Source organism: Salmo salar, chromosome 23, assembly GCF_965601325.2.
Source record: "Salmo salar chromosome 23, fSalSal1, whole genome shotgun sequence".
In the NCBI taxonomy this organism is placed as follows: domain Eukaryota; kingdom Metazoa; phylum Chordata; class Actinopteri; order Salmoniformes; family Salmonidae; genus Salmo; species Salmo salar.
The window spans coordinates 37427339-37454537 of NC_138313.1; the positions used below are offsets into that span (position 1 = coordinate 37427339).

At 46.1% G+C, this 27199-nt stretch overlaps 1 protein-coding gene across 1 annotated transcript in view; it reads right to left on the reverse strand.

Moving 5' to 3' along the window:
* Positions 1-27199, reverse strand: part of LOC106584529 (voltage-dependent calcium channel subunit alpha-2/delta-4) — a 102764-nt gene that overhangs the window by 46650 nt on the left and 28915 nt on the right. Inside the window, exons 14-20 of the mRNA XM_082968251.1 lie at positions 26022-26177; positions 20284-20370; positions 14437-14508; positions 13819-13880; positions 13639-13706; positions 12160-12205; positions 10603-10700 (exon numbers count right to left, since the gene is read on the reverse strand). Coding sequence (XP_082824377.1) covers positions 10603-10700; positions 12160-12205; positions 13639-13706; positions 13819-13880; positions 14437-14508; positions 20284-20370; positions 26022-26177 — 589 coding nt within the window. The remainder of the gene's footprint in view (positions 1-10602; positions 10701-12159; positions 12206-13638; positions 13707-13818; positions 13881-14436; positions 14509-20283; positions 20371-26021; positions 26178-27199) is intronic.

Here is a 27199-nt window from a genome sequence, read left to right on the forward strand (position 1 = left end):
GTAACATCTGCGTTGGGGTCAGGGCAACATCAGTGTTGGTGTTAGGGTTAGAGGAACATCAGCGTTAGGGTTAGGATAACATCAGCGTTAGTGTTAGGGTAACATCAGCATTAGGGTTAGGGTTAGGGTAAGATCAGCACTGGGGTTAGGGTTAGGGTAAAATCAGCTTTGGGGTTAGGGTAACATCAGCGTTGGGGTTAGGGTAACATCAGCGTTGGGGTAGGGGTTAGGGTAAGATCAGCACTGGGGTTAGGGTAACATCAGCGTTGGGTTTAGGGTAACATCAGGGTTAGGATTAGAGCAACATCAGCATTGGGGTCAGGGTTAGGGTAACATCAGCGTTGGGGTCAGGGTAACATCAGGGTTAGGATTAGAGCAACATCAGCATTGGGGTCAGGGTTAGGGTAACATCAGCGTTAGGGTTAGGGTAATATCATTGTTAGGGTTTGGGTAACATCAGGGATAGAGTTAGGGTAACATCAGCATTGGGGTTAGGGTTAGGGTAACATCAGCGTTAGGGTTAGGGTAACATCAGAGTTAGGGTAACATCAGTGTTAGTGTTAGGGTAACATCAGCATTGGGGTTAGGGTAACATAAGCGTTGGGGTTAGGGTAACATCAGTGTTATGGTAACATCTGCATTGGCGTTATGGTAACATCAGCATTGGGGTTAGGGTAACATCAGCGTTGGGGTCAGGGGAACATCAGCGTTAGTGTTAGGGTAACATCTGCAATGGGGTTAGGGTTAGGGTAACATCAGCGTTAGGGTTAGGGTAACATCAGCTTTGGGGTTAGGGCATCATCAGCATTAGGGTTAGGGTAACATCAGCATTAGGGTTAGGGTAACATCAGCGTTGGGTTTAGGGTTAGGGTAACATCAGCTTTGGGGTTAGGGCATCATCAGCATTAGGGTTAGGGTAACATCAGCGTTAGGGTTAGGGTAACATCAGCGTAGGGGTAAGGTTAACATCAGTGTTGGGGTTAGGGAAACATCAGGATTGCGTTCATGGTAACATCAGCATTGGGGTCGGGGTAACATGAGTATTGGGGTTATGGTAACATCATCATTAGGGTTAGGGTAACATCAGCATTGGGGTCAGGGTTAGCGTAACATCAGCGTTAGTGGGTTTAGGGTTAGGGTAACATCAGCATTGGGTTCAGGGTTAGCGTAACATCAGCGTTAGGTTTAGGGTCAGGGTAACATCTGTGTTGGGGTCAGGGCAACATCAGCGTTGGTGTTAGGGTTAGAGTAACATCAGCGTTAGGGTTAGGGTAACATCAGCATTAGTGTTAGGGTAACATCAGCATTGGGGTTAGGGTTCGGGTAAAATCAGCATTAGGGTTGGTGTAACATCAGTGTTGGGGTTAGGGTAACAACAGCGTTGGGTTTAGGGAAACATCAGGATTGGGATTAGGGTTAGGGTAACATCAGCATTAGGGTCAGGGTAACATCAGCTTTAGGGTTAGCATAACATCAGCGTTAGGTTTAGGATTATGGCAACATCTGCGTTGAGGTCAGGGTAACATCAGCGTTGCGGTAACATCAGCGTTAGGGTTAGGGTAACACCAGCTTTAGGGTATGGGTAACATCAGCGTTAGTGTTAGGGTAACATCAACAATGGTGTTAGGGTAACATTAGCATTAGGGTAAGGGTTAGGGTAACATCAGCTTTGGGTTTAGGGTAACATCAGCGTTGGTGTTAAGGTAACATCAGCGTTGGGGTTAGGGTAACATCAGGATTGCGGTTAGGGTAACATCATCGTTGGGATTAGGGAAAAATCATCATTGGTGTCAGGGTTTGGGTAACATCAGCATTGGGGTCAGGGTTAGCATAACATAAGCATTAGTGTTAGGGTAACATCAGCGTTAGGGTCAGAGTAACATCAGCGTTGATGTTAGGGTTAGGGTAATATCAGCGTCAGGGTTAGGGTAACATCAGCATTGGGGTTAGGGTAACATCAGCATTGGGGTTAGGGTAATATCAGCGTAAGTGATTGTGTAAAATCAGCTTTGGGGTTAGGGTAACATCAGCGTTGGGGTTAGGGTAACATCAGCGTTGGGGTTAGGGTAACATCAGCGTTAGGGTCAGGGTAACATGAGCGTTGGGGTTAAGGAAACATCAGCATTTGGGTTACGTTAACATCTGCGTTGGGGTTACGTTAACATCTGCGTTGGGGTTACGTTAACATCAGCATTAGGGTTAGGGTAAAATCAGCATTAGGGTTAGGGTAACATTTGCGTTGGTGTAACATCAGCGTTAGGGTTAGGGTAACATCAGCATTGGTGTTAGGATTAGGGTAACATCAGCGTCAGGGTTAGGGTAACATCAGCGTTAGTGTTAGGGTTACATCAGCAATGGGGTTATGGTAACATCAGCATTAGTGTTAGTGTAACATCAGCTTTGGGGTTAGGGTAACATCAGCGTTGGGGTTAGGGTAACATCAGCATTGGGGTTGGGGTAACATCAGCGTTAGGGTCAGGGTAACATGAGCATTGGGGTTAGAGCAACATCAGCGTTGGGGTCAGGGTTAGGGTAACCTCAGCATTAGTGTTAGGGTAATATCAGCGTTAGGGTTTGGGTAACATCAGCATTGGGGTTAGGGTAACATCAGCGATGGGGTTAGGGTAGCATCAGCGATGGGGTTAGGGTAGCATCAGCGATGGGTTAGGGTAACATCAGCGTTGGGGTTAGGGTAACATCAGCGCTAAGGTTAGGGTCAGGGTAACATCAGCGCTAGGGTTAGGGTTAGGGTAAGATCAGCGTTAGGGTAAGGTACATCAGAGCTAGGGTTAGGGTAACATCAGCATTAGGGTTAGGGTAACATCAGCATTAGGATAAAATCAGGGTTGGGGTTAGGGAAACATCAGCATTGGGGTTAGGGTAATATCAGCGTTAGGGTTTGGGTAACATCCGGGATAGAGTTAGGGTAACAGCAGTGTTGGTGTTAGGGTAACATCAGCGTTGGGGTCAGGGTAACAACAGCATTGGGGTCAGGGTAACATCAGCGTTGGGGTCAGGGTAACATCAGCTTTGGGATCAGGGTAACATCAGTGTTGGGGTTAGGGTAACATCAGCGTTGGGGTTAGGGTAACATCAGCATTGGGGTTAGGGTAACATCAGCGTCGGGGATAGGGTAACATCAGCGTTGGGGTTAGGGTAACATCAGCATTGGGGTTAGGGTAACATCAGCATTAGGGTTAGGGTAACATCAGCGTTAGGGTTAGGGTAACATCAGCGTTAGGGTTAGGGTTACATCAGGGTTAGGGTTACATCAGCGTTAGGGTTAGGTTAACATCAGCTATGGGGATAGAGTAACATCAGTGTTGGAGTTAGGGTAACATCAGCGTTAGGGTTAGGGTCAGGGTAACATCAGTGCTAGGGTTAGGGTCAGGGTAACATCAGCGTTAGGGTAAGTTATCATCAGCGTTAGGGTAACATCAGCATTGGGGTTAGGGTAACATCAGCATTGGGGTTAGGGTAATATCAGCGTAAGTGATTGTGTAAAATCAGCTTTGGGGTTAGGGTAACATCAGCGTTGGGGTTAGGGTAACATCAGCGTTGGGGTTAGGGTAACATCAGCGTTAGGGTCAGGGTAACATGAGCGTTGGGGTTAAGGAAACATCAGCATTTGGGTTACGTTAACATCTGCGTTGGGGTTACGTTAACATCTGCGTTGGGGTTACGTTAACATCAGCATTAGGGTTAGGGTAAAATCAGCATTAGGGTTAGGGTAACATTTGCGTTGGTGTAACATCAGCGTTAGGGTTAGGGTAACATCAGCATTGGTGTTAGGATTAGGGTAACATCAGCGTCAGGGTTAGGGTAACATCAGCGTTAGTGTTAGGGTAACATCAGCATTGGGGTTAGGGTTCGGGTAAAATCAGCATTAGGGTTGGTGTAACATCAGTGTTGGGGTTAGGGTAACAACAGCGTTGGGTTTAGGGAAACATCAGGATTGGGATTAGGGTTAGGGTAACATCAGCATTAGGGTCAGGGTAACATCAGCTTTAGGGTTAGCATAACATCAGCGTTAGGTTTAGGATTATGGCAACATCTGCGTTGAGGTCAGGGTAACATCAGCGTTGCGGTAACATCAGCGTTAGGGTTAGGGTAACACCAGCTTTAGGGTATGGGTAACATCAGCGTTAGTGTTAGGGTAACATCAACAATGGTGTTAGGGTAACATTAGCATTAGGGTAAGGGTTAGGGTAACATCAGCTTTGGGTTTAGGGTAACATCAGCGTTGGTGTTAAGGTAACATCAGCGTTGGGGTTAGGGTAACATCAGGATTGCGGTTAGGGTAACATCATCGTTGGGATTAGGGAAAAATCATCATTGGTGTCAGGGTTTGGGTAACATCAGCATTGGGGTCAGGGTTAGCATAACATAAGCATTAGTGTTAGGGTAACATCAGCGTTAGGGTCAGAGTAACATCAGCGTTGATGTTAGGGTTAGGGTAATATCAGCGTCAGGGTTAGGGTAACATCAGCATTGGGGTTAGGGTAACATCAGCATTGGGGTTAGGGTAATATCAGCGTAAGTGATTGTGTAAAATCAGCTTTGGGGTTAGGGTAACATCAGCGTTGGGGTTAGGGTAACATCAGCGTTGGGGTTAGGGTAACATCAGCGTTAGGGTCAGGGTAACATGAGCGTTGGGGTTAAGGAAACATCAGCATTTGGGTTACGTTAACATCTGCGTTGGGGTTACGTTAACATCTGCGTTGGGGTTACGTTAACATCAGCATTAGGGTTAGGGTAAAATCAGCATTAGGGTTAGGGTAACATTTGCGTTGGTGTAACATCAGCGTTAGGGTTAGGGTAACATCAGCATTGGTGTTAGGATTAGGGTAACATCAGCGTCAGGGTTAGGGTAACATCAGCGTTAGTGTTAGGGTTACATCAGCAATGGGGTTATGGTAACATCAGCATTAGTGTTAGTGTAACATCAGCTTTGGGGTTAGGGTAACATCAGCGTTGGGGTTAGGGTAACATCAGCATTGGGGTTGGGGTAACATCAGCGTTAGGGTCAGGGTAACATGAGCATTGGGGTTAGAGCAACATCAGCGTTGGGGTCAGGGTTAGGGTAACCTCAGCATTAGTGTTAGGGTAATATCAGCGTTAGGGTTTGGGTAACATCAGCATTGGGGTTAGGGTAACATCAGCGATGGGGTTAGGGTAGCATCAGCGATGGGGTTAGGGTAGCATCAGCGATGGGTTAGGGTAACATCAGCGTTGGGGTTAGGGTAACATCAGCGCTAAGGTTAGGGTCAGGGTAACATCAGCGCTAGGGTTAGGGTTAGGGTAAGATCAGCGTTAGGGTAAGGTACATCAGAGCTAGGGTTAGGGTAACATCAGCATTAGGGTTAGGGTAACATCAGCATTAGGATAAAATCAGGGTTGGGGTTAGGGAAACATCAGCATTGGGGTTAGGGTAATATCAGCGTTAGGGTTTGGGTAACATCCGGGATAGAGTTAGGGTAACAGCAGTGTTGGTGTTAGGGTAACATCAGCGTTGGGGTCAGGGTAACAACAGCATTGGGGTCAGGGTAACATCAGCGTTGGGGTCAGGGTAACATCAGCTTTGGGATCAGGGTAACATCAGTGTTGGGGTTAGGGTAACATCAGCGTTGGGGTTAGGGTAACATCAGCATTGGGGTTAGGGTAACATCAGCGTCGGGGATAGGGTAACATCAGCGTTGGGGTTAGGGTAACATCAGCATTGGGGTTAGGGTAACATCAGCATTAGGGTTAGGGTAACATCAGCGTTAGGGTTAGGGTAACATCAGCGTTAGGGTTAGGGTTACATCAGGGTTAGGGTTACATCAGCGTTAGGGTTAGGTTAACATCAGCTATGGGGATAGAGTAACATCAGTGTTGGAGTTAGGGTAACATCAGCGTTAGGGTTAGGGTCAGGGTAACATCAGTGCTAGGGTTAGGGTCAGGGTAACATCAGCGTTAGGGTAAGTTATCATCAGCGTTAGGGTAACATCAGTGTTACGGTTAGGGTAACATCAGCGTTAGGGTTAGGGTTACATCAGGGTTAGGGTTACATCAGCGTTAGGGTTAGGGTTACATCAGCATTAGGGTTAGGTTTACATTAGCTATGGGGATAGAGTAACATCAGTGTTGGAGTTAGGGTAACATCAGCGCTAGGGTTAGGGTCAGGGTAACATCAGCGTTAGGGTAAGTTAACATCAGCGTTAGGGTTAGGATAACATCAGCGTTAGGGTTAGGGTAACATCAGCGTTAGGGTTAGGGTAACATCAGCATTAGGGTAAAATCAGGGTTGGGGTTAGGGTAACATCAGCATTGGGGTTAGGGTAACATCAGCGTTTGGGTTAGGGTAACATCAGCGTTGGGGTTAGGGTCACATCAGCGTTGGGGTTAGGGTAACATCAGCGTTGGGGTTAGGGTAACATCAGCATTAGGATAAAATCAGGGTTGGGGTTAGGGTAACATCAGCATTGCGGTTAGGGTAATATCAGCGTTAGGGTTTGGGTAACATCCGGGATAGAGTTAGGGTAACAGCAGTGTTGGTGTTAGGGTAACATCAGCGTTGGGGTCAGGGTAACAACAGCATTGGGGTCAGGGTAACATCAGCGTTGGGGTCAGGGTAACATCAGCTTTGGGATCAGGGTAACATCAGTGTTGGGGTTAGGGTAACATCAGCATTGGGGTTAGGGTAACATCAGCGTTGGGGTTAGGGTAACATCAGCGTCGGGGATAGGGTAACATCAGCGTTGGGGTTAGGGTAACATCAGCATTGGGGTTAGGGTAACATCAGCGTTAGGGTTAGGGTAACATCAGCGTTAGGGTTAGGGTAACATCAGCGTTAGGGTTAGGGTTACATCAGGGTTAGGGTTACATCAGCGTTAGGGTTAGGTTAACATCAGCTATGGGGATAGAGTAACATCAGTGTTGGAGTTAGGGTAACATCAGCGTTAGGGTTAGGGTCAGGGTAACATCAGTGCTAGGGTTAGGGTCAGGGTAACATCAGCGTTAGGGTAAGTTATCATCAGCGTTAGGGTAACATCAGTGTTACGGTTAGGGTAACATCAGCGTTAGGGTTAGGGTTACATCAGGGTTAGGGTTACATCACCGTTAGGGTTAGGTTTACATTAGCTATGGGGATAGAGTAACATCAGTGTTGGAGTTAGGGTAACATCAGCGCTAGGGTTAGGGTCAGGGTAACATCAGCGTTAGGGTAAGTTAACATCAGCGTTAGGGTTAGGGTAACATTAGCGTTAGGGTTAGGGTAACATCAGCGTTAGGGTTAGGGTAATATCAGCGTTAGGGTTAGGGTAACATCAGCATTAGGGTAAAATCAGGGTTGGGGTTAGGGTAACATCAGCATTGGGGTTAGGGTAACATCAGCGTTTGGGTTAGGGTAACATCAGTGTTGGGGTTAGGGTCACATCAGCGTTGGGGTTAGGGTAACATCAGCGTTGGGGTTAGGGTAAAATGATTGTTAGAGTTAGGGTAACATCAGCGTTAGGGTTAGGGTAACATCAGCGTTAGGGTTAGGGTAACATCAGCGTTAGGGTTAGGATAACATCAGCGTTAGGGTGAGGGTAACATCAGGGTTAGGGTTAGAGCAACATCAGCGTTAGGGTTAGGGTAATATCAGCGTAGGGTTTGGGTACCATTAGGGTTAAAGTTAGGGTAACATCAGTGTTGGGGTCAGGGTAACATCAGCTTTGGGTAACCCCAACGCTGATGCCGCTCTTGCTGCTGGTGATTCCCTGATCCACCTCTACGCAGACGACACCATTCTGTATACCTCTGGCCCTTCTTTGGACACTGTGTTAACGAACCTCCAGACGAGCTTCAATGCCATACAACTCTCCTTCCGTGGCCTCCAACTGCTCTTAAATGCAAGTAAAACTAAATGCATGCTCTTCAACCGATCGCTGCCAGCACTTGCCCGCCCGTTCCAGCATCACTACTCTGGACAGTTCTGACTTAGAATATGTGGACAACTAGGTGTCTGGTTAGACTGTAAACTCTCCTCCCAGACTCACATTAAGCATCTCCAATCCAAAATTAAATGTAGAATCGGCTTCCTATATCGCAACAAAGCATCCTTCACTCATGCTGCCAAACATACCCTCGTAAAACTGACCATCCTACCGATCCTTGACTTCGGTGATATCATTTACAAAATAGCCTCCAACACTACAAATTGGATGCAGTTTCTCACAGTGCCATCCGTTTCGTCACCAAAGCCCCATATACTACCCACCACTGCGACCAGTATGCTCTCGTTGGCTGGCCCTCACTTCATACTCGACGCCACACCCACTGGCTCCAGGTCATCTAGAAGTCTCTGCTAGGTAAAGCCCCGCCTTATCTCAGCTCACTGGTCACCATAGCAGCACCCACCCGTAGCACAAGCTCCAGCAGGTATATCTCACTGGTCACCCCCAAAGCTAATTCTCCCTTTGGACTGTCGTGGAAAATTGCAAGATTATATTATAATGCTTGTATTGTATTATAATGGTTGTTTTATTCGACAGAATAGAGTATTCTGTTAACTATTGTGTGTGTGTTTTACTGAGGATGGCCCTCTATGAGATAGCACTGACAGAGGATCATTGAAAGTCAAGTGCTATTGCAAAGCTCTTATTATTAAAGATGTAGTTTAAGTACAACTCTGACTGGTGTGTGAAGTTTGTAACTCTCCTCATTTGGTAATGCAGAAATTAGCCACCACAGGCCGCCTTTCCTTCCAGTTCTCTGCTGCCAATGACTGGAACGAACTGCAAAAATCACTGAAGCTGGAGACTCATATCTCCCTCACTAACTTTAAGCGCCAGCTGACAGAGCAGCTCACAGATCACTGCACCTGTACATAGCCCATCTGTAAATAGCACATCCAGCTACCACATCCCCATACTGTATTTATTTATTCATCTTGCTCCTTTGCACCCCAGTATATCTACTTGCACATTCATCTCTACATATCTACCATTCCAGTGTTTAATTTCTATATTGTAATTACTTCGCCACCATGGCCTATTTATTGCCTTGTCTCCCTTATCATACCTCATTTGCACTCACTGTATATAGACTTTTTCTACTGTATTATTGACTGTATGTTTGTTTATTCCATGTGCAACTCTGTGTTGTTGTATGTGTCGAACTGCATTGCTTTATCTTGGCCAGGTCGCAGTTGTAAATGAGAACTTGTTCTCAACTAGCCTACCTGGTTAAATAAAGGTGAAATATATATATATTTTTTAATTAATAAATTGGGGTTAGGGTATCATCAGCGGTGGGGTAACATCAGCGTTGGGGTTAGGGTAACATCAGCGTTAGGGTAAAACCAGCGTTAGGGTAACATCCGCACTGGGGATAGGGTTAGGGTAACATCAGCGTTGGGGTTAGGGTAACATCCGCACTGGGGATAGAGTTAGGGTAACATCAGCGTTGGGGTTAGGGTAACATCAGCGTTGGGGTCAGGGTTAGGGTAACATCTGCGTTAGGGTTAGGGTAATATTAGGTTTAGGGTAACATCAGGGTTAGGGTAACATCAGCATTGGGGTCAGGGTAACATTAGCTTTGGGGTCAGGGTAACATCAGGGTTAGGGTAACATCAGCGTTGGGGTCAGGGTAACATCAGCTTTGGGGTCAGGGTAACATCAGCGTTGGGGTCAGGGTAACATCCACGTTGGGGTTAGGGTAACATCCGCGTTGGAGTTAAGGTAACATCAGCGTTGGGGTCAGGGTAACATCAGTGTTAGGGTTAGGGCAACATCAGCGTTAGGGTTAGGGTAACATCAGCGTTGGGGTTAGGGTCAGGGTAACATCAGCGTTGGGGTTAGGGTCAGGGTAACATCAGCGTTGGGGTTAGGGTCAGGGTAACATCAGCGTTGGGGTTAGGGTAACATCAGCGTTGGGGTTAGGGCAACACCAGCGTTAGGGTTAGGGTAACATCAGCATTAGGGTAACATCAGGGTTGGGGTTAGGGTTAGGGTAACATCAGCATCAGGGTTAGGGTTAGGGTAACATCAGCGTCAGGGTCAGGGTAACATCAGCATTGGGGTTAGGGTAACATCAGCGTTGGGGTTAGGGTAACATCAGCGTTGGGGTTAGGGTAGCATCAACGTTGGGGTAACATCAGCATTGGGGTCAGGGTAACATCAACGTTGGGGTTAGGGTAACATCAGCGTTGGGGTTAGGGTAACATCAGCGTTGGGGTTAGGGTAACATCAGCGTTGGGGTTAGGGTTAGGGTAACATCAGCATTACTTTTAGGGTAACAGCAGCGTTAGGGTTATGGTAGCATCAGTGTTGGGGTTAGGTTAGCATCAGCGTTGGGGTTAGGGTAGCATCAGCGTTGGGGTTAGGGTAACATCAGCATTGGGGTTAGGGTAACATCAGCGTTGGAGTTAGGGTAATATCAGTGTTGGAGTTAGGGTAATATCAGCGTTGGGGTTAGGGTAACATCAGTATTGGGGTTGGGGTAACAACAGCGTTGGGGCTAGGGTAACTACAGTGTTGGGGTTAGGGTAAGATCAGCATTGGGGCTTGGCTTTGAATAAATGGCACTGGGGTTGAATAAGTATATATCTATGGAGCAGGCTGTAGAGACAGTACTCACACTCCAGGTCAGGCTCCTTCCCCTGCAGGTAGCGAATGACAGCCTGAAGCTGAGAGTATTTGCGGTGGTGAGGATCAATGTCTGTCTCACAATACGTCCTGAACGGGAAGACAATGGGGTTTTCACTCCATGAAGGGCCATTTAACTTTTTAAGGTATAGGGGGCAGTATTTTCGATTTAGGATGAAAAGCGTGCCCAGAGTAAACTGCCTAATACTCGGGCCCAGAGTCAAATATTTGCATATTAATAGTTTCTAAAATTGTTTGAATGATGTCTGTGAGTATAACAGAACTCATATGGCAGGGAAATCTGATGCTTGTAGTCTTTTCAAGTCATTGCCTATCTAACACACAGTGACTTAGGGTTCATTTTGCACTTCCTCAGGCTTCCATTAGATGTCAGCAGTCTTTAGAACCTTTTTTCAGGCTTTTGCAGCGAACAAGAATGCCGGGAAATGACATGAGTTCATTGGCGCGCGTTCACATGATGAGGTAGCTGTGTTCCATAACGTTTTTCAAGACATTGGAATCGTCCGGTTGGAATATTATTGAAGTTTTATGTTAAAAAGGCCCTCAAATTGATGCTATACAACGTTTGACATGTTTCTACGAACGTAAATAGAACTTTTTTGACTTTTCGTCGTGAAACTTTCGTCGCGCTTCCTACTTTTGGAGTAGCTTCCTGAAAGCACAAACAACAAGAAGGCATTTGGGCATAAATTATGGACTTTATCGAACAAAACAACATTTATTGTGGACCTGGGATTCCTGGAAGTGCCTTCTGATGAAGATCATCAAAGGTAAGTGAATATTTATAATGCTATTTATGATTTTAGATGACTCCAAAATGGCGGGTATCTGTATTGCCTGATGTATTTTTCTGAGCGCCGTACTCAGATTATTGCAAAGTGTGCTTTCCCCGTGAAGCTTTTTTGAAATCTGTCACAGCGGTTGCATTAAAAAGATGTTTATCTATAATTCTTTGAATAACAGTTTAATATTTTATCAACGTTTATGATGAGTATTTTTGTAAATTGTTGTGCTGATTCACCGGCAGTTTTGGAGGCGAAATATTTTCTGAGCATCACGCGCCAATGTAAAATGGGGTTTTTGGATATAAATATGAACTTTATCGAACAAAACATACATGTATTGTGTAACATTGAGTCCTAGGAGTGTCATCTGATGAAGATCGTCAAAGGTTAGTGCTTAATTTTAGCTGTATTTCTGGTTTTTGTGACCCCTCTCCTGCTTGGAAAATGGCTGTGTGGTTTTTCTTGTGTTGGCATTGTCCTAACATAATCTAACTTTATGCTTTCGCCGTAAAGCCTTTTTGAAATCGGACAATGTGGTTGGATTAAGGACAAGTGTATATTTAAAATGGTGTGATATTTCACTGGCTGTGTCCCGCTAGTGGGCCAATAAAGTATTACAGTCCTAACTCTATCATTTAGAGTGTTACATTTCAGTAAATTTATTTAGAGGATTTCAGTCCAATAATATATCATTTATAATATTACAGTCAATACTTCATTTGTTAGTATTTATCCATGCTTACCACTCATTGGATATGGATAAATCAGGGGACGTCAGGTCATGCAGCCCTGAGTGGAGATTGGATGCAACCAGTAAATACATCAGATTGTTCTGCAGTAAATGAGTGGCAGAGAGAGTGGCCAGTAGCAGTAGAGCGGGGCAGATAGGAGGCAGAGAGAGTGGCCAGTAGCGGTAGAGCGGGGCAGATGAGAGGCAGAGAGAGTGGCCAGTAGCGGTAGAGCAGGGCAGATGAGAGGCAGAGAGAGTGGCTAGTAGCGGTGGAGCGGGGCAGATGAGAGGCAGAGAGAGTGGCCAGTAGCGGTAGAGCGGGGCAGATGAGAGGCAGAGAGAGTGGCCAGTAGCGGTAGAGAGGGGCAGATGAGAGGCAGAGAGAGTGGCCAGTAGCGGTAGAGCGGGGCAGATGAGAGGCAGAGAGAGTGGCCAGTAGCGGTAGAGAGGGGCAGATGAGAGGCAGAGAGAGTGGCCAGTAGCGGTAGAGAGGGGCAGATGAGAGGCAGAGAGAGTGGCCAGTAGCGGTAGAGCGGGGCAGATGAGAGGCAGAGAGAGTGGCCAGTAGTGGTAGAGCGGGGCAGATGAGAGGCAGAGAGAGTGGCCAGCAGTGGTAGAGCGGGGCAGATGAGAGGCAGAGAGAGTGGCCAGCAGTGGTAGAGCGGGACAGATGAGAGGCAGAGAGAGTGGCCAGCAGTGGTAGAGCGGGGCAGATGAGAGGCAGAGAGAGTGGCCAGTAGCGGTAGAGTGGGGCAGATGAGAGGCAGAGAGAGTGGCCAGCAGCGGTAGAGCGGGGCAGATGAGAGGCAGAGAGAGTGGCCAGCAGTGGTAGAGCGGGACAGATGAGAGGCAGAGAGAGTGGCCAGCAGCGGTAGAGCGGGACAGATGAGAGGCAGAGAGAGTGGCCAGCAGCGGTAGAGCGGGGCAGATGAGAGGCAGAGAGAGTGGCCAGCAGCGGTAGAGCGGGACAGATGAGAGGCAGAGAGAGTGGCCAGCAGCGGTAGAGCGGGTCAGATGAGAGGCAGAGAGAGTGGCCAGCAGTGGTAGAGCGGGACAGATGAGAGGCAGAGAGAGTGGCCAGTAGCGGTAGAGCGGGGCAGATGAGAGGCAGAGAGAGTGGCCAGCAGTGGTAGAGCGGGGCAAATGAGAGGCAGAGAGAGTGGCCAGCAGTGGTAGAGCGGGACAGATGAGAGGCAGAGAGAGTGGCCAGCAGCGGTAGAGTGGGGCAGATGAGAGGCAGAGAGACTGGCCAGTAGCGGTGGAGAGGGGCAGATGAGAGGCAGAGAGAGTGGCCAGCAGTGGTAGAGCGGGACAGATAAGAGGCAGAGAGTGTGGCCAGTAGCGGTAGAGCGGGGCAGATGAGAGGCAGAGAGAGTGGCCAGTAGCGGTAGAGTGGGGCAGATGAGAGGCAGAGAGAGTGGCCAGCAGCGGTAGAGCGGGGCAGATGAGAGGCAGAGAGAGTGGCCAGCAGCGGTAGAGCGGGGAAACTTACCCTCTTCCACAGAGACTGTCCCCATGAACATCAGCTGTCCGTGACCCCTTGTCAGAACCATACCAAAACTGCAGAGGGAAATACATACAATAAAGGAGTGAGTGAGATGTTCATTGACTTTATTCAATCCAACAGGCCTATGACTACATACCACACTCGCTATCATAGCATCACACTTACCTGAATGGGGTGTCGTTGATGGTTGTGTAGAAATAGTCATTTGTTAAGAACAAAGGCCTTTTCTGTTGTGAAGAAAAAATTTGAATTGTGTTATGAGACAGTTGTTAGAATCAATATAGTGTCTCTAGACCTCCGGGTTGACTCCCACAATTTTCAAATGTTCCGGCTTAACACGTCTGTACATAACAGAACATCAGTTTGGCATAGAGGAACTACAACAATGCCTACTACCTTATCCGCTTGAATACATTACAAAAGAATTGCTAGCAAGATGGCGATCACGGAGGGTATTTTTAATGAATGTATTTTGCAAGTGTCTAATTTGCATCAACTACCTTCCCTTAAACCACTGCAAAAGTTTTGCTTGCCTAGTTTCATATCGTGACGTTCTGTCATGATTGCCTCATGATTTGTTAGGAGACTTGTCCGTCTGAAGAGCACCCGCCCCGGAACAATTTTTCTTCACTTATTGAATTTGCCAAAAGAGTCCGTCATTGAAAGCAGAACCTAGTCACTGCTGTTGCCTAGGGTTGGGTGTACGAGACTACTATTAATGTTCCATTTGGCATAAGGCATTGAGCCACATCTAATCCCCACCACACACAAGGTCCCACTCACCGCTTTGTCCACAGATGCTCTCACGTTTAAAGACAGAGTGCCCATCTCCCCTTTCACCATGGCTGTCCTTAGCTGAGAAAAACACACACAATAATGCACACAATCACTGTTGACCTTGTATTCATTTACATTTACATTTAAGTTATTTAGCAGATTCAGTTACCTTACCAGCACAATTACCCAACCAGCACTTTTAGAGCCCAGAACATACATGAATATATATTCATACGTAGAATAGGAGTTCTACTGTATTGCGAGAAATAGTAATGGCGTCTTTTGGTAGGCAATAACTCTGCCATGGCTCATTGGACAAAGCCTATGGGGAAATGAATGGGTTTTTTGGAGGGTTTTTGGATAAACGGCGACAATAAGGTCTGTGATAAACAAAGGCTTAGGAGATCTTCTATGTTTTGTTCTGAGATGCTAACATCACTTTTTCAGATTTTTTATGCATTTATGTAATCAAAATAAGCACATAAAGGCTTCATACTTCATAAAGGTCATGTTAACTGACTGATATTATCTCATAGAACAAAATGTATAAGATCTCCTAAGCCTGTATTAACCTCAGACCTTATTTTCGGCTTTTATGCAAAACCCCCATTCTTTCCCCATTAATTTCCCCCATAGGAATAGCTGAATGAACCAGAAGGATATTTTTTCCCCCCGGATTATGTCATGACTCCCCCGAAGTCGGTCCCTCTCCTTGTTCGGGCGGCATTTGGTGGTCGACGTCACCGGCCTTCGAGCCATCGCCGATCCACTTTTCATTTTCCATTTGTTTTGTCTTTGTCTTACACACCTGGTTTCAATTCCTTCTTCATTATTTAACCCTCTGTTCCCCCATGTTTGTTTGTGAGTAATTGTTTGTCTTGTATACGGTTTGTTATTGTGGGCTCGGTATATTGTGTTGTATTTGTGAATACTTGAGTAAATACGTTGATTACTCATCTCTGCTGTCCTGTGCCTGACTCTCTACACCAGCTACACACAGGCCGATTACAGAATTACTCACCAGTCAAATGGAGTCCCTGTGGCGGTAGAGGAGTGCGTCTAGCAGCACGCGACCATGTTGCAACGTCTGGGCACCGCCATGGATCGCGTGCTGCAGACGATGGATCGTTGGGAGAGAGGAGGTTGTCCAGCGCCTCCACCAGCCCCACTTCAGCAGGCCCCACTGTCCACCCCTCCTTCACCCGGTCCCAGCGGGATTCGACTCGCGCTCCCGAGGGAGTATGATGGGACGGCTGCGGGATGCCAGGGGTTCCTACTCCAGCTGGAACTCTACCTGGCGACCGTCGACCCGGCTCCTTCGGAACGTGAGAGCGTGTCCGCCCTCGTCTCCTGCCTCTCAAGCAAAGTCCTGGAGTGGGCCAACGCCGTATGGAGTGAAGGAGACGTGGTGTTGGACCATTACACAGAGTTCACCCGCCGCTTTCGGCAGTTTTCGACCACCCGCCTGAGGGTCGAGCGGCGGGTGAACGTCTGTTCCACTGAGGCAGGGGACGAGGAGCGCGCAGGATTTCGCATTGGACTTCCGGACCCTGGCTGCCAGCGCGGGATGGAACGACAGGGCCCTGATCGATCACTACTGGTGCAGTCTGCGCGAGGACATCCGTCGGGAGTTGGCCTGCCTAGACACCACCCACACGTTGGACCAGCTGGTGGACCTGTCCATCCAGCTGGACAACCTGCTGGCTACCAGTGGACGTCCGGATCGGGGCCTGTCAGTTCCATCCCCCAGCACCTCCGCTCCGACGCCCATGGAGCTGGGAGGTGCTGCGCTTTGGGCGACCGGAGGAGGGGCCATTCTGTGGCCGCAGAGAGCACACTGCTGGTCGGTGCTGGGAGGGTTCCTCAGGGAGTCGAGGCAGCAGGCAGGGCACTATCGTGTCACCCCAGGTGAGTCGGCACCAGGCTCACCCAGAGCCCCCTGTTGCTCACATGTACAGTGGGGGAAAAAAGTATTTGATCCCCTGCTGATTTTGTACGTTTGCCCACTGATAAAGAAAGGATCAGTCTATAATTTTAATGGTAGGTTTATTTGAACAGTGAGAGACAGAATAACAAGAAAAATATCCAGAAGAATGCATGTCAAAAATGTTATAAATTGATTTGCATTTTAATGAGGGAAATAAGTATTTGACCCCCTATCAATCAGAAAGATTTTCTGGCTCCCAGGTGTCTTTTATACAGGTAACGAGCTGAGATTAGGAGCACACTCTTAAAGGGAGTGCTCCTAACCGCAGCTTGTTACCTGTAAAAAAAGACACCTGTCCACAGAAGCAATCAATCAACCAGATTCCAAACTCTCCACCATGGCCAAGACCAAAGAGCTCTCCAAGGATGTCAGGGACAAGATTGTAGACCTACACAAGGCTGGAATGGGCTACAAGACCATCGCCAAGCAGCTTGGTGAGAAGGTGACAACAGTTGGTGCGATTATTCGCAAATGGAAGAAACACAAAAGAACTGTCAATATCCCTCGGCCTGGGGCTCCATGCAAGATCTCACCTCGTGGGGTTGCAATGATCATGAGAACGGTGAGGAATCAGCCGAGAACTACACGGGAGGATCTTGTCAATGATCTCAAGGCAGCTGGGACCATAGTCACCAAGAAAACAATTGGTAACACACTACGCCGAGAAGGACTGAAATCCTGCGGCGCCCGCATGGTCCCCCTGCTCAAGAATACATGTTGTTATTCTGTCTCTCACTGTTCAAGTAAACCTACCATTAATATTATAGACTGATCATTTCTTTGTAAGTGGGCAAACGTACAAAATCAGCAGGGGATCAAATACTTTTTTCCCCCACTGTATGTGTTTATTAGATTTCCTGAGTTTTCCCCGCATAAGGTGCTCGTAGATTCAGGCGCAGCTGGGAATTTTATTGAACGTTCATTTGCCCATAGTTTAGGGATCCCTCTTGTTCCTGTGGATATGCCCTTCCCTGTGCACGCCCTAGATAGTCGACCATTAGGGTCAGGGCTGATTAGGGAGACCACCGCTCCACTCCACTAGAAAGCTCCGCCCCTGTGCTTTCTTTTTGAAGAAGCTCAGCCAGGCGGAGCAAAACTATGATGTGGGGTACCGGGAGCTGTTGGCTGTTGTCAAGGCTCTGAAGGCGTGGAGACATTGGCTTGAGGGGGGTAAACACCCTTCCCTCATCTGGACTGACCACCGCAATCTGGAGTACATCCAGGCGGCGAGGAGACTGAACCCTCGCCAGGCAAGGTGGGCCATGTTCTTTACCCATTTTGTTTTCACTCTGTCCTACAGACCAGGTTCCCAGAACGCTAAGGCAGACGCACTGTCCCGAACGTATGATACAGAGGAGTGGTCCATGGATCACACTCCCATACTTCCGGCCTCTTGCCTGGTGGCACCAGTGGTGTGGGAGCTGGACGCGGACATCGAGCAGGCGTTACGCACAGAGCCCACTCCCCCCAGTATCCAGCTGGTCGCCTGTACGTTCCGTCTGCTGTCCGCAACAGTTTGATCTATTGGGCCCACACGTCACCCTCCTCTGGTCATCCTGGCATCGGTCGGATGGTGCGTTGGCTTAGTGGGAAGTACTGGTGGTCCACCTTGGCCAAGGACGTGAGGGTTTATGTTTCCTCCAGTTCGGTGTACGCCCAGTGCAAGGCTCCCAGGCACCTGCCCAGAGGGAAGTTACAACCCCTACCCGTTCCACAACGGCCGTGGTCGCACCTGTCGGTGGACTTCTTGACGGATCTTCCTATCTCACAGGGCAACACCACGATCCTGGTTGTTGTGGATCGATTTTCTAAGTCCTGCCGTCTCCTCCCTTTGCCCGGTCTCCCTACAGCCCTACAGACTGCGGAGGCCCTGTTCACTCAAGTCTTCTGGAACTACGGGGTGCCTGAGGACTACGGGGTGCCTGATCGGGGTCCCCAGTTCACGTCCAAGGTCTGGAGAGCGTTCATGGATTGTCTGGGGTTCTCGGTCAGCCTCACCTCAGGTTTTCACCCCGAGAGTAACGGGCAGGTGGAGAGAGTAAACCAGGATGTGGGTAGGTTTCTGCAGTCATATTGCCAGGACCGGCCGGGGGAGTGGGCGGCGTTCATCCCCTGGGCAGAGATGGCCCAAAACTCACTCCGCCACTAACCTCTCTCACTTCCAGTGCGTACTGGGGTATCAGCCGGTTCTGGCACCTTGGCATCAGAGCCAGATCGAAGCTCCTGCGGTGGACAAACGGTTTAAGCGCTCAGAGGAGACCTGGGATGCCTCCCATGTGCACCTGCAATGGGCCGTGAGGCGGCAGAAGGCGAGCGCCGATCGCCACCTCAGTGAGGCCCCGGTGTTCGCACCGGGGGACCGGGTCTGGCTCTCGACCCGAAACCTGCCCCTCCGCCTGCCCTGTCGGAAGCTGGGTCCACGGTTTGTGGGGCCATTCAAAGTCCTGAGGAGACTGAACGAGGTATGCTACAGGTTACAGCTTCCCCCAGATTACCGTATTAATCCCTCGTTCCATGTGTCTCTCCTCAGGCCGGTGGTGGCTGGTCCACTCCAGGAGTCTGAGGTGCGGGAGGTTCCTCCGCCCCCTCTGGACATCGAGGGGGCCCCGGCATATGCTGTTCAAGCCATCCTGGACTCGAGGCGTCGGGCGAGGGGCCTTCAGTACCTCGTGGAGTGGGAGGGGTACGGTCCGGAGGAGAGATGCTGGGTGCCAGTGGAGGACGTCTTGGACCCTTCGTTGTTGCGGGAGTTCCACCGTCTCCATCTGGATCGCCCTGCGCCTCGTCCTCCGGGTCGTCCCCGAGGTCGGTGTCGGCGCGCGGCATACTGTCACGACTTCTGCCGAAGTCGGTCTCTCTCCTTGTTTGGGCGGCGTTCGGCGGTCGACGTCACCGGACTTCTAGCCATCGCCGATCCACTTTTCATTTTCCATTTGTTTTGTCTTTGTCTTACACACCTGGTTTCAATCCCCCAATTACGTGTTCATTATTCAACCCTCTGTTCCCCCATGTTTGTTTGTGAGTAATTGTTTGTCTTGTATACGGTCCGTTATTGTGGGCTCGGTATATTGTTTTGTATTTGTGAATACTTGAGTAAATACTTGAGTAAATACGTTGATTACTCATTTCTGCTGTCCTGCGCCTGACTCTCTACACCAGCTACACACAGGCCGATTACAGATTACAAGCTGGCAAGCTCTATTGAAGATGTTCAGTGTTTTGTCAGTGGGTTATGTGATATGGTATGTACAGTATATGTGCAATAATCATAGCATGTAATGTCTGTTGGAAAATGTCAATTTTGGGGGGGCCCCTCAACAGCATTTTGAAACCGTCCGTCAAACCACTTAAGTCCACCCCTGACTGTACATGTGTATTCAGAGTTTTCTTCCTGATTTTATATCCGGGCTCACTTACTCATTTTTTGGGGGTTTATTGTAAAGTGCTGTATTAATATGTATTAATATTACTACTATACAACTCACTGTCTCATCTATGTATTAATATTTATACTATACTATCTCATCTATGTATTAATATTACTGTTACTACTACTCACTATGTATTAATATTACTGTTACTACTACTGTATACAACCCACTGTCTCATCTATGTATTAATACTACTACTATACTACTACTGTATACTACCCACTGTCTCATCTATGTATTACTATTACACTACTCACTATCTCATCTATGTATTAATATTACTGTTACTAATATACTACTCACTGTCTCATCTATGTATTAATATTACTAATATACTACTCACCATCTCATCTATGTATTAATATTACTGTTACTACTATACTACTTACTGTCTCATCTATGTAGTAGTATTACTGTTGCTACTATACTACTCACTGTCTCATCTATGTCCTCCCACTCCACCTCAGCCAGGTCCACACTGTTGTAGTTAGGCTTGGGCTTCAGCGTCTTACCTTCTTTGTACTGTGGGACAGGAGAGGAGAAGATGAGGAAGACGACATGGGTAAAAAGAATCAGGAAGAGGACGAATACAAGTTTTATATAGAACCTCAGCTGTCTGCTGTCTGTCTGTCTGTAATATGTGTTTATTCTCTAGGCTGAGCCAATCACTTAGGACAACTGTGTTTGATGGACATCTCCATGACATGGTATCCTGACGTCAAAGGCTCCATCGCCATAGCAACTGGCTCCAAAAGGAACAAGTAGGCTTATTATTGACCACATAACATGTTTCTTTTCTATGATTGTGTTTTTGCTTTTTTTACATTGATGTGAATATTGATGTGTACAGTTGAAGTCGGAAGTTTACATACACTTAGGTTGGAGTCATTAAAACTTGTTTTTCAACCACTCCACAAATTAATTGTTAACAAACTATAGTTTTGGCAAGTCGGTTAGGACATCTACTTTGTGCATGACACAAGTAATTTTTCCAACAATTGATTACAGACAGATTATTTCACTTATAATTCACTGTATCACAATTCTAGTGGGTCAGAAGTTTACAAACACTAAGTTGACTGTGCCTTTAAACAGCTTGGAAAATTCCAGAAAATGATGTCATGGCTTTAGAAGCTTCTGATAGGCTAATTGACATTATTTGAGTCAATTGGAGGTATAGAGTGAGGGAAAAAAGTATTTGATCCCCTGCTGATTTTGTACGTTTGCCCACTGACAAAGAAATTATCAGTTTATAATTTTAATGGTAGGTTTATTTGAACAGTGAGAGACAGAATAACAACAAAAAAATCCAGAAAAAGGCATGTAAAAAATGTTAGAAATTGATTTGCATTTTAATAACAGAGGTCAGACGTTTCTTGTAGTTGGCCACCAGGTTTGCACACATCTCAGGAGGGATTTTGTCCCACTCCTCTTTGCAGATCTTCTCCAAGTCATTAAGGTTTCGAGGCTGACGTTTGGCAACTCGAACCTTCAGCTCCCTCCACAGATTTTCTATGGGATTAAGGTCTGGAGACTGGCTAGGCCTCTCCATGACCTTAATGTGCTTCTTGTTTCCACCTCCATGTTTGACGGTGGGGATGGTGTTCTTGGGGTCATAGGCAGCATTCCTCCTCCTCCAAACACGGCGAGTTGAGTTGATGCCAAAGAGCTCCATTTTGGTCTCATCTGACCACAACACTTTCACCAGTTGTCCTCTGAATCATTTAGATGTTCATTGGCAAACTTCAGACGGGCATGTATATGTGCTTTCTTGAGCAGGGGGACCTTGCGGGCGCTGCAGGATTTCAGTCCTTCAAGGTGTAGTGTGTTACCAATTGTCTTCTTGGTGACTATGGTCCCAGCTGCCTTGAGATCATTGACAAGATCCTCCCGTGTAGTTCTGGGCTGATTTCTCACCGTTCTCATGATCATTGCAACTCCACGAGGTGAGATCTTGCATGGAGCCCCAGGCTGAGGGAGATTGACAGTTCTTTTGTGTTTCTTCCATTTGCGAATAATCGCACCAACTGTTGCACCTTCTCACCAAGCTGCTTGGCGATGGTGTTGTAGCCCATTCCAGCCTTGTGTAGGTCTACAATCTTGTCCCTGACATCCTTGGAGAGCTCTTTGGTCTTGGCCATAGTGGAGAGTTTGGAATGTGATTGATTGATTGCTTCTGTGGACAGGTGTCTTTTATACAGGTAACAAACTGAGATTAGGAGCACTCACTTTAAGAGTGTGCTCCTAATCTCAGCTCGTTACCTGTATAAAAGACACCTGGGAGCCAGGAATCTTTCTGATTGAGAGGGGGTCAAATACTTATTTCCCTCATTAAAATGCAAATCAATTTATAACATTTTTGACATGCGTTTTTCTGGATTTATTTGTTGTTATTCTGTCTCTCACTGTTCAAATAAACCTACCATTAAAATTATAGGCTGATCATTTCTTTGTCAGTGGGCAAACGTACAAAATCAGCAGGGGATCAAATACTTTTTTCCCTCACTGTACCTGTGGATGTATTTCAAGGCCTACCTTCAAACTCAGTGCCTCTTTGCTTGACATCATGGGAAAATCTAAAGAAATCAGCCAAGACCTCAGAAAAAAATTGTAGACCTCCACAAGTCTGGTTCATCCTTGGGAGTAATTTCCAAATGCCTAAAGGTACCACGTTCATCTGCACAAACAATAGTATGCAAGTATAAATACCATGGGACCACGCAGCCGTCATACCGCTCAGGAAGGAGACGCGTTCGGTCTTCTAGAGATGAACGTACTTTGATGCGAAAAGTGGAAATCAATCCCAGAACAACAGCAAAGGACCTTGTAAAGATGCTGGAGGAAACAGGTACAAAAGTATCTATTTCCACAGTAAAACAAGTCCTATATCGACATAACCTGAAAGGCTGCTCAGCAATCCTATAGAACATTTGTGGCAGAACTGAAAAAAAAGTTGGCCAAAAATTCACCCAACTTATTGTGGCTTGTGGAAGGCTACCCGAAACGTTTGACCCAAGTTAAACTATTTAAAGGCAATGCTACCAAATACTAATTGAGTGTATGTAAACTTCTGACCCACTGGGAATGTGATGAAAGAAATAAATGCTGAAATAAATAATTCTCTCTACTATTATTCTGACATTTCACATTCTTAAAATAAAGTGGTGATCGATGTGCAATTGATGTGTATAGTGTATATTGAAGTGTAATTGATATGTATAATGTATATTGAAATGTAATTGATGTGTATAGTATATATTGAAGAGTAATTGATGTGTATTTCCATGTGTAATTGATGTGTATTCATGTGTATAAAGGGCTTATCTGTGAAAGAGACCTTGGTCTCAGCATGACCCCCTGTCAAAATAAAGGTTAAATAAAACAGAAAATAACCTTGGCACCCAGAATCACATTTTATGGTTGCCTGGGAGGGACAAGCTGAAGTTGCCCGATAAGAAAGGCTTGTTTTCATTATCTGTTGCAAAACATTTTGTCTACGGTGTACACTAATGAATACAACCCTCCACTGTGCTGCTCTAGGTGTTGAGCATGAGGCTGTCATCTGAGACTCTTTAACCATTTAATGACATTTTTCATGCTCTGTTCAATAACCAATCAGTGACCCCACACAAAATCTGCAAATTGAACATTGAGATGGTCTTTAGGTTAGACTCTTTGGACTGTTAGAGCGTGGCTACTGACTGTTTGAGCGTGGCTACTGACTGTTTGAGTGTGGTCACTGACAAGGACGAAGAATTTAAAAACACAATGTGCCTTGCACCACCCTCCAACATCCTAAGCTTGACAATACTGCATGCTCTTCCTACATCTCACACCATCTCAACATGACGACTGTCCAATAGGAGCTTGATCTATCTGCCTGTTTTTTGTGGCATATTGCTGCAGGGAAAACATGTTTCTGCCTGATTCTTTTCATTATTTTCCTCCTAACTCTGGCGATGAACAGCTAACTTCTCATGGGATTGATGAGACTTAAACTTCTGGCAGCTGTCCTACACCTTACTAAACAATCTGCTACACTCGGCGTTCCCTGTCGATCTGCTACACTCGGCGTTCCCCGTCAATCTGCTACACTCGGCGTTCCCCGTCGATCTGCTACACTCGGCGTTCCCCGTCGATCTGCTACACTCGGCGTTCCCCGTCGATCTGCTACACTCGGCGTTCCCCGTCGATCTGCTACACTCGGCGTTCCCTGTTGATCTGCTACACTCGGCGTTCCCTGTCGATCTGCTACACTTGGCGTTCCCTGTCGATCTGCTACACTTGGCGTTCCCTGTCGATCTGTTACACTCGGCGTTCCCTGTCGATCTGCTACACTTGGCGTTCCCTGTCGATCTGCTACACTCAGCGTTCCCTTTATTGTACTACTACACTCAGCGTTCCCTTTATTGTACAATCTTCTGTTCTGATGTAGTGTGATTTTGCAAGGCATATTGTGTTTTTATGGCTATTGTGTTTTTAAATTCTTAGGTGACTCTGGCCCTCATAGCCATAGAAATATATGTGTTTATTTGCCACAACATCCACTAGCTGAGAATAATAACTTCCAGGAATGTGCCACTTGCTTTGGGGCTAATCTGGGTGCTGAGTTCCACTGTTGGTAGTAATCATCACCTAGTCCAGCTCAACCTGTGACAGAGTACCTTTAACAGAGCCACTGCAGAGCTGCTTTGTAAGTCTAGAATTGTGGGTATATACACTACCATTCAAAAGTTTGGGGTCATTTAGAAATGTCCTTGTTTTTGAAAGAAAAGCTCATTTTTTGTCCATTAAAATAACATCAAATTGATCAGAAATACAGTGTAGACATTGTGAATGTAGTAAATGTTATTGTAGCTGGAAGTGGCTGATTTTAATGAAATATCTATATAGGCGTACAGAGGCCCATTATCATGAACCATCACTCCTGTGTTCCAATGGCACGTTGTGTTAGCTAATCCAAGTTTATCATTTTAAAAGGCTAATTGATCATTAGAAAACGCTTCTGCAATTATGTTAGCACAGCTGAAAACGATTGTTCTGATTAAAGAAGCAATAAAACTGTCCTTCTTTAGTTGAGTATCTGGAGCATCAGCATTTGTGGGTTCGATTACAGGCTCAAAATGGCCAGAAACAAATAACTTTCTTCTGAAACTCGTCAGGCTAGTCCATGCGAGAAATTGCCAAGAAACTGAAGATCTCGTACAACGATGTGTACTACTCCCTTCAAAGAACAGCTCAAACTGTCTCTAACCAGAATAGAAAGAGGAGTGGGAGGCCCCAGTGCACAACTGAGCAAGAGGACAAGTACATTAGAGTGTCTAGTTTGAGAAACAGATGCCTCACAAGTCCTCAACTGTCCTCAACTTATTACAGGTATAAGTGTTCATGTGAGTGCTACAGTCCGCAGGATATGTTTTGGGACAAGCATCCTATATGTGCTTCTAATAAGGTTACATGTTTGAAGTGTGTGTTCATGTGAGTGCTACAGTCCACTGGATATATTGTGGGACAAACATCCTATTTGTGCTTCTAATAAGGTTACATGTTTGAAGTGCGTGTTCAAGTGATTGCATCTGATGTTTTAGGATGTTGCAGAGTTGCTTCTCTCGTCTTACACTGCTCAGTGAAGTGTCTTTCGTTGTGATTGTTCTCATTCCACTGTTTTTATATTTTCTGTTTTTGTCTCAGAATTCTACAACATCAAATCTATATTATTTACTCTATAAATAAAAATGGAAATAAAGCAACAGTGTAGAAGTGTGATAATTATTGTTTATTAGTTGAATGTAATAGTACAGGCAGCCTAAAACAAAAGATTTCAAATGGGATTTGAAACCAGGTCAGAGTAGTAGTAGTATTAATAGTAGTTTTTACTGCGGTAGTAGTACTGGTGACTGCAGTCGTGACTATAGTATTAGAAATATGGACTGTAGTAGTATTAGAAGTGATGAGGGTTGCAACATTTTGGGATCTTTCAATAAATTCCCTAGTTTTCCAGAAATCCTGGTTGGAGGATTACGGAATTCCTGCTTATTCCCTCCAGATTCCGGGAATCCACCAACTGGGATTTCGGGAAAACCACAGAATTTATTGAAAGTTCCCGGAATAATGAAACCCTACCAGTTACTATAGTCGGAAGCAAGCGTAAGCTCTACAGCGGTTGTACTCACCAGAGGTCGTAGGTCAGGGTGTGCCAGGATGTATCCATTGTTGGTGATGAGGAAAGCGTAACCATGGGGACCCAGCCTATATCTGGGAGCCAGCTTCATTACCTCCAACAGGGGGATGTCAGAACCCACCACCCCCAGCAGGATCCCATGGCTCAGCTGGAGGAGAAGGGGAGAGGAGGGTTTATAAGACTTCTAATGGCACAACAACTACAGTAACATTTCACTGCAACACAGATGCACTGTGCACACAGTGAACTGCTTGACCAGGTTGAAATATACAGCACCAGTCAAAAGTATGGATACATACTCATTCAAGGGTGTTTCCTTATTTTTGACTATTTTCTATGTTGTAGAATAATAGGGAAGACATCAAAACTATGAAATGACACATATGGAATCATGTAGTAACCAAAAAAGTGTTCAACAAATCAAAATATATTTTATATTTGAGATTCTTCAAAGTAGTCACCCTTTGCCTTGATGACAGCTTTGCACACTCTTGGCATTTTCTCAACCAGCTTCATGAGGTAGTCACCAGGAATGCATTTCAATTAAATTGTATTTTTATTTTTATTTAACCTTTAACTAGGCAAGCCAGTTAAGAACAAATTCAATTAACAGGTGTGTCTTGTTAAAAGTTAATTTGTGGAATTCCTTTCTTTCTTAATGCGTTCGAGCCATTCAGTTGTGTTGTAACAAGGTAGGGTTGGTGAACAGAAGAGAGCCCTATTTGGTAAAATACCAAGTCCATATTATGGCAAGAACAGCTCAAATAAGCAAAGAGAAACGACAGTCCATCATTACTTTAAGACATGAAGGTCTTAAAGTAAGGATACGTTCATTAGAGTTAACTGCACCTCAGATTGCAGCCCAAATAAATGCTTCACAAGTAACAGACACATCTCAACATCAACTGTTCAGAGGAGACTACCTGAATCAGGCCTTCATGCTCGAATTGCTGCAAAGAAACCACTACTAAAGGACACCAATAAGAATAAGAGACCTGCTTGGGCCAAGAAACACTAGAAATGGACATTAGACCGGTGGAAATCTGTGGCTACTTTGAAGAATCTGAAATTAAAAATATATTTTGATTTGTTAAACACTTTTTTGGTTACGACATGATTCCATATGTGTTATTTCATAGTTTTGAAATCTTCACTATTATTATACAATGT